This window comes from Neocloeon triangulifer, unplaced genomic scaffold, assembly GCF_031216515.1.
Source record: "Neocloeon triangulifer isolate White Clay Creek 2 clone unplaced genomic scaffold, ASM3121651v1 ptg000003l, whole genome shotgun sequence".
In the NCBI taxonomy this organism is placed as follows: domain Eukaryota; kingdom Metazoa; phylum Arthropoda; class Insecta; order Ephemeroptera; family Baetidae; genus Neocloeon; species Neocloeon triangulifer.
The window spans coordinates 2,266,684-2,284,606 of record NW_026775546.1 but is presented as its reverse complement, the minus strand read 5'-3'; the positions used below and the strand labels follow the sequence as shown (position 1 = coordinate 2,284,606).

General features: G+C 35.7%; 3 protein-coding genes across 4 annotated transcripts; all 3 read right to left on the bottom strand.

Annotated features, from left to right (window-relative positions):
• Positions 1–664: 664 nt before the first annotated feature.
• LOC132192451 (uncharacterized) lies at positions 665–3,776 on the bottom strand. Of its 2 annotated transcripts, XM_059612421.1 has the most exons (7): positions 3,761–3,776; positions 3,542–3,661; positions 3,299–3,368; positions 2,657–3,069; positions 2,448–2,597; positions 2,216–2,352; positions 665–2,064 (listed from the first exon to the last, which is right to left on the bottom strand). In XM_059612421.1, exons 3-7 carry the CDS (start codon positions 3,322–3,324, stop codon positions 997–999), a joined length of 1,794 nt encoding a protein of 597 aa, XP_059468404.1. In that variant the 5' UTR covers positions 3,325–3,368; positions 3,542–3,661; positions 3,761–3,776; the 3' UTR covers positions 665–996. The 2 variants fall into 2 exon arrangements, with proteins under 2 accessions (XP_059468404.1, XP_059468403.1); XM_059612420.1 differs by lacking the exons at positions 3,542–3,661; positions 3,761–3,776 and adding an exon at positions 3,698–3,715 and having other exon boundaries at positions 3,299–3,413.
• A 2,987-nt stretch (positions 3,777–6,763) lies between these two features.
• Positions 6,764–8,826, bottom strand: LOC132192872 (uncharacterized). The gene is made up of 4 exons (XM_059613059.1): positions 8,580–8,826; positions 7,829–8,485; positions 7,545–7,772; positions 6,764–7,323 (listed from the first exon to the last, which is right to left on the bottom strand). Exons 1-4 carry the CDS (start codon positions 8,781–8,783, stop codon positions 6,829–6,831), a joined length of 1,584 nt encoding a protein of 527 aa, XP_059469042.1. The 5' UTR covers positions 8,784–8,826; the 3' UTR covers positions 6,764–6,828.
• An 839-nt stretch (positions 8,827–9,665) lies between these two features.
• On the bottom strand, positions 9,666–11,342 carry LOC132205672 (uncharacterized). Its single transcript, XM_059634914.1, has 3 exons — positions 10,794–11,342; positions 10,467–10,694; positions 9,666–10,157 (listed from the first exon to the last, which is right to left on the bottom strand). The coding sequence occupies exons 1-3, from the start codon at positions 11,340–11,342 to the stop codon at positions 9,666–9,668; spliced, it is 1,269 nt and encodes a 422-aa protein (XP_059490897.1).
• Positions 11,343–17,923: the final 6,581 nt, after the last annotated feature.

Below are 17,923 nucleotides of genomic sequence, written 5' to 3'. Positions count from 1 at the left end.
TTTTTTCTGAGCCCGGCATATATTTATTTAACATATTATAATTTTTATGTTAATAATATTGTATCGTATCATGCGATGTTTTACGTATTGGCTACGTGGGCGATAGATTGGAATGTTTTGTGGAATAAATTAAATTTTGATTTGCTCTGTGACAGCTGGTTGTACACATCCTGATATTTTGTTTCTCAATATAAATTAGATTCCTCTAGACTCACCGATTTTATTTAGTTGTTCTTGACAGACAAGAACAATAAATGATTAATTAATGTGAAGTAAAAAATTTAATAATAATTTGAAAACATTTTGTTGGGGGACAATCATTATAATATATGTAGAAAATTATTGCATGAATGAAGTGTTTGTGCATGCCAGGATGCCACCTGCATCAATGATTCTCAAGTCTTGCTTCCTTTGCGCAAATAAATTTATTATGCTTATATTAAATTTAGTTTGCAATAGGTTAAATCAAACAACAAATTATCCGTGACACGTTGGTCTTTTTTATAATATTCATAAGGTTAGATAAGGTATAGATATAGGACATATTTTAGAAAGCCTCTTATTTACACATTCTCCATTAATGACATAAAATACTATTTATTTTAGATTATTATGATATGAAAGCATAATTATTTGATTAACGCATTAATTAGCACCCATTTTTTTGCAATCCATTATTTTTAAGGTAAAAAATGCAAATTGTTGTCGGCTATGCTTTATAAGAAAGTGCTATATCAGGACAAATTATTTTCTCTTAATGTCAGGAAAAAATCTAAACCTAGCTGTTGTTAACTCGTAAGTTCATTTTATTGATAAAAACCACAAATTGGAATTCAACAAGTATACAGGTTACAAGAATGTTGAAAATCCACGACACTAATATTATCATTTATAAGATTTCTAACACACATTTTTACCTGAAGTCATAAAAATATTCTTTAAATATTGAATGCAATACACTTATCATACTTACAAACTAGCACTACTTGTCCAACCCTACTGTGTTGGCTCATCAGATAATATTTTATGAGGGATGTAGTGGTGCTGATTCAGAGACGAGCTTTCTCCAAACGAGAAATTTCTACTAATGGCTTCAAAATACACCCTCACAAATTTTTCAATTCCAGCACACTGCTTGTCATCCCTTCTATTGTTTCCATACAAATCAATGATCTGGGTACAGAGCGCAAGATTTTCAGGAGTGAAGACTGACAGTGGAACAAGAGGCTGCTGGACCACGTCCAGTACTTTACACTGAAACTCACTCTTCAGTTTTTCATAGGCAGGAATTTCTTCAACGAACATGTGGCAATCAACCTGGTCTTTGAGTAGAACCCAGTTTTCAACGCATGCTTGACAGTTGCAGAAAAATGTCCTGCCTTGAGAATATGCTTGAAGAGCTCGTCTGGTTTGAAGTGGGTGATACCGGAAACTAACGCCTTTATGAATGGTAATTTCTTCCCCTGCTTGAATCGGTCTTGCAGCCTGAACCACAAAAACCTTTTGGTATTGGCTGTAGTTGATATTAGGGTCACAGCTTGGCTTCAATGAAGCGATTCTGGGAAAAATTCCAACTGCAGTGGAACCAATGAACCAATCATTAACGCAAAAGCCATCTTTAGTCTCAAAGAGACGCAACTCGTCATAGCAGCGCTGGTTGTCTCGAAAGACGGTGATTGCCCTGGTCAAAAACTTCTTCAGTGCCCTCTTCTTACCTACACTGAGACCACAAAAGCTCTCGGCTACAATCTTGATTACAGCCTGAACCTCAGCACATTCTCCAAATGCTGAACCGTCGTAAGTAGCCAGTTTTAGGAACATTTGCATCTCGTCGGGTGTTTCGTCAGTGATTCCTCCAGCTGGATTTAAGGCTTTGATGCACTTCTCCAGGCCAAAAGTAGAGATGATTTTGAACAAAACATTGGCGTTCAAAATTTTGCCAGCACAATCGGTAGCCAAGTCATCTTGGATGAAACTTTCTACCACATTATTCTTGGGAGAGCACTCGTTTTTGTGGTAACTATTCCAGGCCACAGATGCACATTCCTCACTGCAGTAGCAAGCCTAGTAAAAAAATTATAATGATTAATAAAATGCCTTATTTTGATAATATTTCTATACATTTAAAATTATATATAAAAAACCTTAATTCCTGTTTATTTATTTTACATTTAAAAAATTACACTGATTAATAAAATATTTAACTATATCCTACCCAAGAGCAAGTTGAGCAAGGCTTCAAATTGCAGCAGAACTTCAGGCATTCGCTGCAGTAAGTCCATGGAGGCTGACCCCTACTTTCCTTTGAAGATGGTTCAAAAATCAAAGGTGGCTCAACCATCAGAACGTCTCCTACAATAATATAAATCATAATGGTGCAAGTAAAAAATTTTGCTTTTTATAGTGATCTAAAATTTAGCATACTAAAATAAAACACTTTATCTTACCAACGTTGATCCTTTTATTGGCAAACAGAGAGTTGCCGTTCATAGTCAGTGCTGCAGAAATCATTGGGTCGTTTGGATGAGGACCACAGAGCAGCTCTGGAAGTTTTGCGTACTCAACGCCGACTTTCTGCACCTTTGGCTTGACCTTGTCTAGAAATTTATTTGCAAAATGTAAATGTGCTGCATTTTTTTGTCATAATTATTTCTACCTGCGGGTTTCTCTGAGGCCTCCGAGTCCACGTCCTCCGTAGCTTCTTTTCCTAGGGCCTTCTTGCAGAAAGCAATCCTGCTATGCACCTTCTGAGCCAAATTCTCAGGGTAGTTGTTCTCCAGGGCGATTTTGGCATCGCTGATGCACTCTTCATAGTAGCCCAAGGCGAGCAGGGCAGCGCTCCTGTTGGCGTAGGCCAGGCCGCGCAGTTCACTGCCAGGTGGTGCTCGGGCCAAGCTCTTGGTGTACGCAGAAATTGCGTACAGGTAGTCCCCAGCTTCATACAGCTTGTTGCCCATCTCTTGCAACTCTTCAGGATCATGAAAAAGTGCAGGGATTGCTTGATTAAGCGCTGCACTCTTGTATACTTCCTTCAAGTGTTCTGCATGAATTGCTTCATGAATCAATGACCTGCAACAAATTAAAATAATTACACGTGATATGTGAAGAATAAACAGCAAGAATAATATAACATTCGATAAAATTCATTTTAGTCTTTTCAATTTGCAAACATAACAGAGCGATTATGTATAAATACATTCATCGATATACACGTTTTACATACAAAAGATATGTACATGTGCATTAAGATCGCTTTATTTTTAGGTTAAAATTTAGGAAACTTGATTGCAAAATTTACCTCATATTATTGGTTTCCATGTCCATGGCTAAGAGGTTATGGAGTTTGTTTGGATGAAGGTATTATAGATCTACAAAGAAAAAATTTCGGTGCTGTGAGTTGCGACTGAATGCGTCTGCAATGAACGCAAGAATGGCTAGAATGAGTGAGCGCCCAGCCTTTATAAATGTTATGTTATTATAAACTACATAAAAATACTCGTAAATTTATGTATTATGTATTGCGACTTGGGATTTTAAGTACATATGTAAATCTGATGAGATCCACATTCCACGTCCACAATGTACAGGCTCAGCTTGCTTTGCAACGCCGAGTGCCAAAAGAAGTATCTCGATCGTTACTTCTGACTTCTGCCAGTTCTGCCTGCGTAGTGCGTATTAAAATAGTTTGGTTCTTTACCAGGTAGTTTGTACTATGTACATTCCATACACACACACACTTGCTCAATACTCTACGACGAACGAATCAAGAACGAATGTTCGGCCTGTCCATGCCTGTGCGTGTCATGGTGCGCTCAAATGCCTCAGATTTCTGCAAATTGCAATGCTGCTGCTGCTCTGATCCGCAAGGCGCTGTTGCCAAGTGGCCTGCAAAAGTGCAAAGGGCGCAGAGAATTTCCTAACAGTTATGTATTAAACGATCTGCAAATTGGATAGAAATCATCATAACCGCCAAAATCGTTTGGTCAGGCGACGGGAGTTCAAAAGTTTTCAGCAGAAGTTACTTGTCTTTATGTATTTAGCAGCAGACTTTATGTTGTATAAGAACGCAAATCGCGCCCTTTTTGACGCGACAAACGGAGGGAAAAGGGAAAATTACAAATTAGGGGGCGTAGTCAAATCAGTACTTTTTGCTTACAAAGTGTCAGGTTATGTGATAAATGTCAGCTCCAGCAAAATCAGCCTCAAAATGAGTGTTTATTTATTTGCCGAAAAAGACCTTAGTGAAATCACTGATATTTAGTCCTGACCAGTCCTGATGCGGCGACGAGCGGAAGCTGGACACTCTTTGATCACCGTTTCAGGTAATTTACTATTTTTTTTTACACGATTTACGATTTCGTTCCTCCTTCTGCAATGGAATTTACAAATTTAGCTTCTTCGCCAGAGAGCCTCAAATAGATACCAAGGATCTTTTGATTGATACAAGTTTTTCTTGGTGATATAATTACGAATTATTGTTTTCTTGTAAAACATGATTTTTTCCTCGGCCATGAACTCTGGGACTGCGAATGCCACCCCAGTTCCAAGCTATGTATACATAATTTCACTCCATCTTAATTAAGAATAGTTGTATAAACTCTTATTGAAAAAACTGGTAAAAATGCATTTTGTCCCCTCAATTTTTATTTCTAATTATATTTAAAAACTTTATATTTTTGGCCAGTATATTTATTATTTAACGAGTATAATTATGTGATCGCAGTATATTACATAAAAGACCTTTGGCACACTCGGGAGCATCTGCAGTGTGTGTGCACAATTCACGGTTGCCCGGCGGGGTTTTCGCCGCTCCGATGCGCGCGCGATTTATGTAGGAAAGGAGCCCGAGGCCCTTTAGACGGAAGGATAAGTGCGGAGCATTTACACAGGGGGCTTTTCATGCTCATTATGATCTGCAGCAGCTCTGCCGAAGCAGACCATCGGTTGGTTGCTTGGCTGCCGGCGGGTGAAACGCCTGTGTCAATTCATCAGTTAAAAAAGAAACGGTCGTGGAAATTAATTTTATCCGGCGTAGATTGATTTAACTTCTGATGAAAAAAATTTTAAACTGTCAATTCTGATTGAGTGATACTAATTTTGTGGATTTGGGTAGAATAGAAATTTAAAAATTGATCTCAATTTGATAGGTTCTGTATAGAAATTGGATGCATTGAGTGAAAATATTGGAATTAGCCAAAAAAATCTTCATATAAGTCCTAACACTAGATTTTTTGCTTGCCTATTATTGTTACAAGTAAAAAAAAAACAATATTTAACATTCTTTGAAGACTCTTAAAGACATTGAAAGAAGGTAGTGTAATCATTTTCTTTTGGCAGAAATGAACTCTGAAAATGTGACAATATTAAATAAACAATAATTTCTGCATTTTTTCTTTTTTTATAAAGAAAATGATAAAAAAAAAACAAAAATATATTTATTTGGTGGAACAGCACCAAAGATGATAAGTTTTGGTTGAAAAAATATGAAACTGAAATAAAATTGATTTTAATTTTCAAATTATATTGAATTTTATTCTTAAAAATTTAAAGATGGCAAAAATTTATAAAAATTAGTATTAATTCATTTGTTAACACAGCCCAATTGATTTTAAATAAAAATTACTTTTCTTGAATTAATTTCCACAAACCGAGCGTCACCGCGATGTTTTCTGACGTTGAAGAGCGCCCACGGTTCTTCTTTTTCTGTTGAGCCAAGTTCGCAGGCAACATCTTAAATCTGTCTAATTCGGGCTGCATTGATCGACGCCAGCCATGCATGTGCAATTTTGCAGCACGCATTGATGCACATTTGGTCCGCGCGGCGCGACCCCGCGCGAATGAAAAGTTTTGATCCCTCCTGCCGCTGCCGATTCAATATTACGTTATTATCTCGCTGCACACAAGTGAAAAAAGAAAAGGTGCACGCTAAAAAAGTGCTCACGCTGCTCGCCCGGGGTAAATAATGAGGATATTATATGTATTATTTGTGCGTTCGTCTCGTGTACATTATGTGTTTCCCGCATCATAAATGTACAATCGTTTTGTTGAATCCGAAAGAGAGAGAAAAAGACCAGCAGCAGCTCTCGAGAGCTTTTTGTGCTCGGCGAGCAAAAGGCTCAGCGCAGCAAAAACTGGTTTCTATTTTTCTACACAATGAAATTTTTAGACAAACAAAATATGCGAGCCATTTAACATTTTTAAATGAAAAGCTTTGGAAAGTAACAATGCATAATAATTATCTTTAATAAATAAATAAATTACCAAAAATTCAAAAGAGAGATGTAGGTTTTAGATAAAAATATTTTTATTTTGCAGAACAGCTTCAAAATGAAAATTTATGTATAACTTCTAAATTTGGGATTTTCCACACACATATCAGATTTTTTTTTTAAATTTCAAATTTAATTATAATTAAATTAAAAAAACCAAGTCAACCGAGGCTCACTGCGGCGTATGCGCTCTTTTTGATCTCGGAAGTTTTAGCAAAATTCTTGCTTGTGTTGATGCAGTTTTGTCCAGCAATTCCTTTTTTCAAATAAATTGTTTTTAACAATTGAATGCAAACAATATATTTATGTATTTTCAACAATGTGGACAAATAAACAATAAATAATTTAAAAAAAGATTCAGCAACAACTTCCATCAACTTATGATTATAATTTTGCTTTTAAATCATTTCACATTTAACGCACTTGTTATGAAGAAAGTGAAAAGAAAGATACATTATATAAAATTATATAATAGTAGTTCAGACATTATTTAAAATTTGAAAAAATCAATTTAAATTTTATCCCATTTAGAGTGGTAAAAGCTCATTTAATTCCTCTTCTAATTGAGAATTCTCGTTTCCCTGAGCACGTCCTCGGTTGCACTAATTAATCGATCCTTAAATCTCCAGATGGAAGTGTCCATTGTCAAAAAGGTATCAGTCGTATTGCACGCTCTTTTTAATTTTTTACCGATGCAGTATTGCTGCAAATGAGCGTCTTCCAGGTTGAAGGTGAAAATTTCGCACGCGACCCCACCGAGACACTCGATGGGGTAGTGCGTGTGCGCCGACAGCACCCTTTCGGTGCTTTGGAACGTCTTGAAAGAAATGTTTCCGGTCATGTTGTGGCCGTCGTGCTGCGAATTTCGCCGCACGTGGCTCAGCATATGCATATGGGCAGGGATGTCTGTCGCAGGTTCAGGTTTGTCGTCCATGAAAAAGACGTTGCGTGCCAGGAAAGCAGCCACCTCGCGTTTGCCTTCAGCTCTTGCCTGGGGAATACCCTTCTGGTATATCAGGTCAGCCCACGAGTCAACGCTTAGGGGCAAAATTATCTGAAAAGATAAAAAAAAATAAATAAATAAATTTGAGCAAACGTTTCAAAACTTTTCTCATGTTTAATTATAATGAATATTTGAAAATATGCAGTTTGTTTGAAATTTTTTATATTTTATAAATGGAAATAAACCCTGGAAAACTGGATTATTTTAATTTTTAATGAAGTTACTGATTCTTTGGAATTGTCAAATTATACTAAATTTCAAATTATACCAACTTCGTCGATGTCGAATATGATGACATAATTGTAAAGGTACATATTCTGGTAAAAGCAGTCGTTGTACACAATTGCCTCCATCACCCGTCGAAGAATTACTTGGTTTTTCATAAATGCATTCATCACGTAGGGGTTGTTGGTGAAGTAACCTGGCATTGTTATGGGAATCACCTCGACATTGTCTACTCTCTGGTAGTGATCCAGCACCCTGGCGACGTTACTGTGGGCCTGAAAGTATCCATTCAGGTCTAAATGCAGTCATTTTTTTTATCATTTTTTTATACGTTGTACTGAAAAAATATTATTTTTTGGGCACCGAGAATTTTGACCAATTCTGTCCACTCGGCCAGCCTAAGGGCGGCTGCAGGGTTGTTGCTCAGGTACAGTCCTTTTACGCAAACAGCAAAATCCTTTTTCTTCTCGTCCTTTGGCAAAGGGTTGAAGACCACCCTGATGTTATTTGTGGCTTTGTCGCACTTTCGTTGGACCAGGGAAACAGAATCCGGCACCTTATCCCCATATTCAGGTGGAATCGGACAGGTGACCAGGTAAGGGTACACTGGGGCAGTGGCCATGCCACCCCATTCGACCTTCCACGCGTAATTGAACGACGTGACCTTTGACATGGCTGGTTCGTTTCCACTACTGTACCAAAACTGGCAGAACGCTGACCTTGATGAGTTCAGAAAGGTGGTGCTCAGGGTTAAAATTCGTACAACAGGCCTCGTGTCCTTCAGGGCCAACTTGCGTTCATCCAGGTAGGCACCAAAAAGGTAGAAGGTCGAGTTAAATGTGGGCATTTGCTGAACCTGCCAGTAAAGGTTGGCAAATTTTACATTTAGGGGAGAAACGTATGGGGCGCAGCTTCTGTTGTAGGACTTAAGTTTCCCTTTCATTTGTCCCCATGCTACAAAGGGCACATTAGGATTCACAGTCTGCGCCTGTAATAAGACAGATTAGAAGATTTTTTTCTAATGCCATTAATTTAAATATTTTAAGCGATAAAAGAAAATATTTTGAGAATTATTAACTCACTAATTCCAAAGATAATTTCTCACTGAAGTTTCTATCGTCCAGATTTACTTGAGTAGAATTATTTATACTGGCTGCATTCAAATTTTTTTCACAGTTTTCTAAACCACTTTTATAATACAAGCTAAGACTGAAGAAATATAATGTGACGCAAATTACAGTCAGTATCTGAACGGATTTGATCATTTTACGATAAGAAGTAACCATTTTCAAAAATATTTAAGTATTAAAAATTATAATGTGGGAGTGACGCCGGTGTTGCACAAAACGGGGAGAAAGCTTCTATGTTTCTGTGGAAGCTAACAAAATTTTGTTCATTTTTCCGTTATTCCTTACCTTTTATCACCTCACGCTATCGCGCAGTAAATAAGGACAGGGACAGTGGTGGTGTGAATGTTAATTTTAACAGCAAAACAGTGTAAATATTTCTTCAAATATAATATGCGTGCCATTCAAAATTTGAAACCAAAAGTTACAATGCTCGTGGCTTCAGTTATGATACTTATTCTTTCATTTCATTTAATAGTATTTTTTTAAATAAAAGTTTTATTGAAAAAGTCATATTTTCTCATTTAAATTAAAGTCAAAAATAAAAAACAGTACATGAAAAACGAAGCTCATCCAAAGGATGGGTTTTTTTTATATTGGCGGAAAATTTTAGCAAAATATTTGCTATAGATGAGGTGCCCTTTTGTCCAGCAATTTGGTGTTTCCTTAGCAACAATGATTTTTCTTTCAATGTGAAATTTTTGTAACTAATTTGGACAAGTAGATAAACCACAACAACAAAAATAATAATACAATTGAAAAAGTATTGTAATAAATACGTTGACGGTGTCAAATTAAAATAAATATTAACATGAAAACCTTGGAGTGGAGACAACTTTACTTCTAACATTTATAGTTATAATTCAACAAAGAATTTTATTCATTTAATTAAAAAAAAAAAAACTGGATGCAGCGATTATTATGGATGGTAATAAAAGATAATTTAAAATTTTTTAAAAATTGCACTTTTAAATGAAATGTAATTAAATTTTTATTGAATTAATTTTCATTTTTTGAGGAAAAGGATATTTTATGTTTGTTCTAATTGAGTATTCTCGTTTCCCTGAGTACGCGTTCGGATGCAGTAATTAGTCTGTCCTTGAACCTCCAGATGGAAGTGTCCAGGGTCAAGTACGTGTCATTCGTTCTGCACGCTCTCTTTATTATACCGATGCAGTACTGCTGCAAATGAGCGTCTTCTAGGTTGAAGGTGAAAATTTCGCACTCGACGCCTCCGAGACACTCGATGGGGTGGTGCGTTTGCGCCGACAGCACCCTTTCGGTGCTTTGGAAAGTCTTGAAAGTAATTAAGCCCGTCATATTGTCGCCGTCGTGCTGCAAATTTCGCCGCACGTGGCTCAGCATGTGCATATGGGCAGGTATGTCTATCGCAGGTTCAGGTCTGCCGTCCATGAAAAGGACGTTGCGTGCCAGGAAAGCAGCCACCTTGCGTTTGTTATCAGCTCTCGCCTGAGGTATACCTTTCTGGTATATCAGGTCGCCCCACGATTCAACGCTCAGTGGCAAAATTATCTGAAACGAAATTAGACCAATTAATTGGAACGTCAACACTTTTGTAATGGGTTCAATGGCTGCATATATTCACTCATACAAAATTAAAAGTTTGATATGAAATTTTTTTAGCCTTTAAAAATTAAAACATTTTGATACATATAAATTTTTCTCTATAAGCTTAGAATTTGGAAAAAATGTTTTGTAAAACGTTTCAATAAATAATTGGCAACTTTTTTAACAACAATGAAGCCCTAAAACACTAAATTACATAATTTTAGTTTTTAAATCATTGATGCTTTGAAATTTTCATATTTCTATTCTACTAACTTCGTCAATGTCAAATATGCTGACATAGTTGTAAAGGTACAGATTACGGTACAAGCAGTCGTTGTGCATAATCGCATCCATTCCTCGTCGAAGAATAACTTGTTTTTTTATAAACTCGTTCAACTCATAGGGGTTGTTGGTGAAGTAACCTGGCATCGTAATGGGAATCACCTCGACATTATCTACCGTCTGGTAGTACTCCAGCACACTAGAGATGTTATTGTGGACCTAAAAAAAATTATTCTGAGCTGAATGTAAAAATTTTTCATGATTTTTGTGTACAGAGTACTGATAAAAAGTAAATTTTTGGGCGCCAAGAATTTTGACCAATTCTGTCCACTCGGCCAGCCTAAGGGCGGCAGCAGGGTTGTTGCTTAGGTACATCCCTTTTACGCAAACAGCGAAATCCTTCTTCTTCTCATCCTTTGGCAAAGGGTTGAAGACGACCCTGATGTTATTTGTGGCTTTGTCGCACTTTCGCTGGACCAGGGAAACAGAATCCGGCACCTTATCCCCATAACCAGGTGGAATCGGGCAGGCGACCAGGTAAGGGTACACAGTAGCGTGTGTCATGCCACCCCACTCGACCTTCCACGCGTAGTTAAACGACGTGACCTTTGAATGGGCTGCTTGGTTTGCACCACTGTACCAAAACTGGCAGAACGCTGACCTAGATGAGTTCAGAAAGGTGGTGCTCAGGGTTAAAATTCGCACAACAGGCCTCTTGCCCTTCAGGGCCAACTTGCGTTCATCCAGGTAGGCGCCGAAAAGGTAGAAGGTTGAGTTGAATTCGGTCATTTCCTGTACCTGCCAGTAAAGGTTGGCGAATTTGATGTTTTGGGGAGAGACGTAGGGGGCGCAGATTCTGTAGAACATCGTTTTCCGTTTCCTGCGTCCCCACGCTAGATACGGCACATTAGGATTCACTTTCTGCGCCTGCAGTAGAAGAAAATAGTGTCTTAAAAATGTTACAATTCAGCAAAGCCTACAAAATATTTTAAATATTTTTTAGACAGCTAAGAAAATTGATCTTTTGAGAATAAATTACTCACCAATTCAAAAGATAAATTCCCTTTGAAGTTTCTCTTATCCAAATTAAGTTGAGTATACTTTTTTGCTCTGGCAACGGTCAACGTTTGCTGAGGTTTTTCCAAAGTACTTTTATAATAGAAATCCTCAATGGCATAATAGCTGCATGAAGCGAAAATTATAATTAATATTAGCAAAAATTTATTCATTTTAAAACGCGTTATATATGAAAGGGTAAGTGAAAAAATTTTAGTGACAGTAAAAAAAAGGTTTAGGAGCAACGCCGGTGCTGCACATTACAGACCACTGCATTGTTTTAGTGGTAGCTATTTAAAATTCTTTTAATTTTACACGTTACCTTTTATCAGGCATACTATCGTGCACTAAAGGACAGTGGGGGACTGAACTTAAGACCATGCGTGCGAGTCTAACTTCTTTAAATTTTAATGAATTCAAATGTTGTGTACAACAAATATTTTATTTGTATTTAAAGTGTTAACCATAAGCTTGTCAAGACATTAACCACAAAGATTGAATTTTTTATCCACTCCATAAATAATTGATTTATTTTTTATCGATTTCATTTTGTTTGCCTTGAATATTATCGCCACTATTGAATCAAAATGTAACATTATTCAATAATAATAAAATTTAATAATTGGAAAAATTTCAATTTTACTGTAAAACAGTTATTTTAATTTAAATCGCATAAAAAATTGAAAAATGTTTACGGCTTTTCAACTTTTATGTCGTTTCATGTTCATGTGACTCTGAGTTTTGACAGAGTACTATATTGCTGTTGACAGAGACGCGCTCTTCTTCAATTTTGACATTTTTTGCCGCGCCAAAAGTCAAGTGCGAAGCGCATCAAAAGCGAGAGTGACTCACGCACACTCCACCGTCTTACACAGACGTTTTTCAAACTCTGTTTTTATTCCAATAATCTGTGCGATGATCTTCATCTTTTCAATACAGCAAACCAGATGTATAGAAATTTCGATAATTGTTATGCTTGTAAATGATTTTTAAATATTTTTTTTTTTATGTTATAGTAAAGGTTATAAATAAAAAAGGGAAAGGTTAATTTGCCAACAAAATAAATAAAAAGTTTCAGCGTAAATGGCATAAAATTCTTTTATATATATTAAAAGTAAAAGCGTTTAAAATAAACTTTAAAATATTCCATTGATGGTTTTTATTTCTTAAATGTCACAAATGTTTCTGAACTTCAAATTAATTCAACAAAATTAACAATAATGAATGGATCAATATTGCAAAATTCTCCAATATATAAGTTATAATATGCTCTAAAATCAAGATAATAATCAAAATTTACCATGGCTAAAACTTGATTTTAACCGCTTGATTGTGTTCACAAAGGCTAAAAACATACAATCGAGTGATAAATTCAGGTCGCGCACGCTCAAATTTGTAGCGAAGGCAAGAAAAGTGAAATTAAGAAAAACCCAATTTATTAAATTTTCCATGGCTAAAACTTGATTTTAACCGCTTGATTGTGTTCGCAAAGGCTAAAAACATTAAACCTTTAAAAATTAAATTATACATATATCTGCCTCTTTCCTAAGGTCAATAGTTTATTATTTCCAAAAATAATATCCTGCGCTTTTCTAGCGAGATGTTGAAGCAAGAACAAAGGAAAATACGACTTAAAATTCATGCAGTCGAAAATTGCCATAATCAAAAGAAAAATTCTTCTCAAAAATTCATCCCGATTTTTATGTTTTCTTATTTACAATATACTAAATTTGAGGATCAGTTTACATATATATAATAAGTCAGATGTAGTAGCCAATTCAATATGTGGATAGGAAATAAAGCGTGGAAGCGCCTCCTGCTGGCACAGGTGTTTGGAAAGTAATAATCCGCGCGAGATGCACATGTGCGCCGTGCTTGACAAAAGAGATCGGGGCCGCTCATTAGCACCCCGGTCGGACGCAAATCATCGTCACTTATTGCGAGAGGTGCAGAGATTAATTGCACAATTGGCCGTGCGTGTAACGAAGGCGCGATTCAGGTGTGAATTCGATCGTTAGCGCGCGTCTGTTTAGACATTCATGGCGCACACTGACTGGCTGTTGTCATGGTGATGCTCTCTGCCTGCTCTGCCGCTCCGACACCTTCGCATTATGCCGAATGATTGCCCCCGTGCGACGCCCCATTCACTCTCTCGCTACGGCTTATTATAATCTCGCACCCTTTGTTGACGTGTGTTGTTGTTTGCCAGAGCGAAAAGCGAACCAACCTCCGAGAGCGTCGCTCCCAATTAGAGCGGAATTTCATAACCCCGACCGAACGCACCAAATCGATGAGATTCATTATTGCTTCAGTGACACACGTGTGAAACGCAGATATTGTTAAAGTGATCCTCTTGCATTATTTCAGCTCTGCTAGAGATTAATTTTTAGCCAAAACATTTTACTTTTGTCAATTCATCAAATTTTGCAACAAAAAATGAGAGGAAAAAATTAAATGTAAATGAAAAAATCCTCATGGATCTCTTTCAAAGAATTTAAAATTTTTTTCGGTTGCAATTAATCTAAAATTTTGTGTGATAATAGTGAAGAATAAGAAGTAAAGTAATAATTAAATTAAAATTGATGGAACTCACCATTTTTTTCCTTCTTTTTCATTCCAATTACAATTCAAATTCATCAGAATTTTATTGTTGAATTTTAATCTACTTGTTAAACACTGTAAAAAATTATTCCTCTTAAATTTGCTGTAGTTAAGATTTAAAATTTGGAAGTTTTTTTTTATTATTCTTAATATTTAATTTATTTAATTGATCTTAATTGAAATATTTCTCTGCAGTGAGCATTATTATTATTGTTATTTCTTTTTTAAACAAATTTTATTTTTTTTATGCATGTTCAACAAATGGCAAATATTTTAATTTACATTTTACCAAATTTTGCCAAGTAAACTGTCCGTTGTTTTAATCAGTTTAAATTATTACAAAGAACTTTGAGAAGAGTACAAGATTTTGACAATAATGTTTTCAATTTGCGTGATAAAAAATATCAAGTTGAATAATTTTTACAAAACAATTGTGTTTTTGTATTTGTGCTTTTTCCCCTTCAAACTAGAAAAACTTTCTACTTTTCTCCAAACCCAAATATTATGATATTTGTAATTTTGTTTTTCTAAATTTAAAAAAAAAAATAATTAAAGTGGCAATTTAAGTCAAGAGGTGTTTATTACTTACTTAATATCAGAATTCAGTCTAAATAATTTGGCGGTTTCCCTTTTTGCTCTATAACTTTATTTTTCATTCATTTGAGGGTGGAACGCTGCAGCTGGGTCTTTTTTTCATGTGTGTTCTGCTGCGACAACAGGTGCAGGTGAGCGGCGAGATTCCCGGGCCGTGTCCGCGCGTTGGTCACTAACTGCGATTGTGCGAGTGAGAGATCAAATGGGGATTACCGGAGAGAAGCGAAGTGTGCAGGCGGCTCGCAGCAAAAGAGATGCATTTTGCGCTTTGTCCCGCGACTACACGACTAATCCCATTATGCTCCTCAATTTTGTCAAGGAAAACCTCTTGGACTCGATTCACGCTCGATTGAATCGGAAATTATACAAGGGCGCGGATTCAACAGAGAAGTGGCCTGAGAGTGCATTTTTTGAGAGGAATGCAGTTTGCTACCGGTGTTTTCATAAACAAATCATTATATGTGTTCCTGGCATGGGAAGTTGAAGTGGAATTTGTCCCCGGTTGTTCGCAATGAATGGCACAAACACGCCGTTTACTACTGAAATATTTTGTCCTCTACAGAAAGAGATCGCTCGGTTTACGTTTAAAAGGATTCGGACAATCAATGAAAATACAAGAGAAAGATTTTTGTATGTTGCGGAAATTTATTGAAAAAATTGGTAAATTATGCTTTGATAAAATTGAATAAATTTCTTGACGGTATTCATAATTTTTATAAATGATACACATTTTTAAATAATTATTATCCAAAATGTTGTGTTCTATGAAGAATAATTTATAAATGGTAGCACAAAATTTTATTAAAGGCTTTAAATTTTTGGATTTAATTAAATAAAAATCAGTGATGATGCCCTATTTTCTATTTGAAACATCAATAAGAATTGATGAAAATAATGTTGGTATTAAATGAAAATTTCATCTCAATTAGATACAAAAAAAAATTATAAAAACCACATAAATAAAAAAAATTTAAATTAATACATACTTGAAATCTTCACGATTTTCCCAATCGAAAATAATAAATATTTTCCTTGCACGGGTCCGTTTTTTAAGTTTAAATTAAAATACAACTGAAGTTATGCAACCTGCGGGTATCCGGTGTTGGTGCCGGTTGCCTAATTACCGCCGTGAATCGAGTTAGGCCGCATTGAAGGCCGTCTGGCAGCCGCCGCCGCCGAGCAATCCGCTTAATGCAAAGTTCTTTTTAATTTTGCACACGTATCTCGCTTTAAAATCTAGCTGGTGGTGCGCGATAGAGGGGCTGCTCGGTGCTCTTCAGACATTTGCTGACTTCATAAAACCACCCTTGAAACTCTCGGTGTCTTTTTATCTCTCTCGCTGCGCGCAGGAAAGAAAGAATAAGCGAGAGAAAGAAAGACCTTTCAAGTCTATTAAAAAGTGCTGCTGCTGCTGGCTCCTTTTATTTCAGATTTTCAGATGTGATTACTCGCCCGCGCGCTCTCTCTCCAAACTGCTTCAGACACGCGGCAGAGAGAGGGAGAGGGACGAGGTAAAAAAAAAAAATCGTGTGATAAAAGATCAGCACGCCAGCAAACTCTCTTTTTTGGCAATCACTCTCGCCGCACACTTTTCCGTATCAAATTCTTGAGATAAAATTATTGATTTTATTTTCATATTTGAATGAAGCATTGCAAAGCATTATATTAAAATATTTATAAAGTTAAAATTAAATAAGGATTGAATTACCTAATTTTGTAATCAAAAATTAAATTAATTGATGAAAATGTAATTTTTTTTATATCCAAATTACAACTATTTTTGGCTTAATTCTCATCAGCACCTAAAATTTCCTGAATTATTTACCTTTAACAGATTAACAGAACTCGAAGAAATTGCAATTCATAAAAAAACCATTTATGTTGATTTTAATTCAAAGATTAAAAAGAAATACATGCGAGTTTAAGTAATTTATAAAAAAGTTCCTCAGCAAGTATCGATTGAATATTTTCACCGCTATAAAATAAACTATCCAGCTGGGCTAATAAAGATATTAAAATTTGTTTTTGGCTAAAAAATTGAACTAATTTCTCAAAAGCTTATACTTACAATTAATACAGTTTAAAATGAAATTTATTCAAAATTGTTGCAGCGAGCAAAACATTGAAGCTTAAAATTACTTTATAAAGCGATTCTCCCACAAGGCTCTGTCTGTAAATTAGCATTTAAACACGCGTCATATGCAGCGAATTAAACATGCAAATCGCCTCGCAGTTTGGACAAAATCAAATCTGTTGGTTGCGTTTGGCATCGGCGACAAAAGCGCGCGGCGTGTCAAAATCCGTTTCTCCTTTTCTTTCTGGACACATAGATAGATCTGCTGCGGCCTGGGTGTAATCTGTCCGTTCATTGAGTCGAATTCGTATATGTGCGACACCTAATCCGATTATCCGCCCCTAACACCCTTGTCACTAGCATGTATGTAAACACCGCAAATAGAAAGAGCAGAGAGCAAGGCACCCCCTGCAAAACATCAATGAGAGAGCTGCGGCGATTGAAAACGTCCCACACGTGTGAAATGAAAACGGACAAATAATATTTCGTCTCTCTCAATATTGTAACAGAGGAAAAAGATTGTGATTTATTGCGACCTGTAATGCTAGTGATGGCGAATTGGCTGATATGCTGTTGGGAAAAGTGGCTCAGTAAAGAAATGACTCAATTTTTTATACTTTTTTATATTTAATTTGGAAGATTTTACTGGATAGTTTCGATTTTTTTTTATTTTTAAAAATGAAAGGAAAAGAAAAAGATGAATTCAACAGTTATAGTTGTAAATTTTTAATGCATCATTATCTCAAATTGAGTGATTAAATTTTTTAATTTAGCTAAATTAATTTAATTTTATGTTCTTTTAAATTTTGTAGAATAAAATTTTAAATTTAAGGAAAGAGTTCAATTAAATATAAAAATACATTTATTAAAAAATATTAAATTCTAATTTAAAAATTTAATGTTAAAGAAAACAATTTTGCCTTTATTATATCTTTCATGAAAAGTTTTTTTTATTTAAAATTAAACTTGGTAAATTTTTGATTAACTAATGAAATTTTCCTTGCCAAAAAATTGACTAAAAATAAATATATCAGCGAAATTTCCAAACCTTTATTGCGGCAGCTTGCACAGTAAATAAGTAGCCTTATTGCTATTTGTCGCACCCGTCTGATAATTCTCCCTT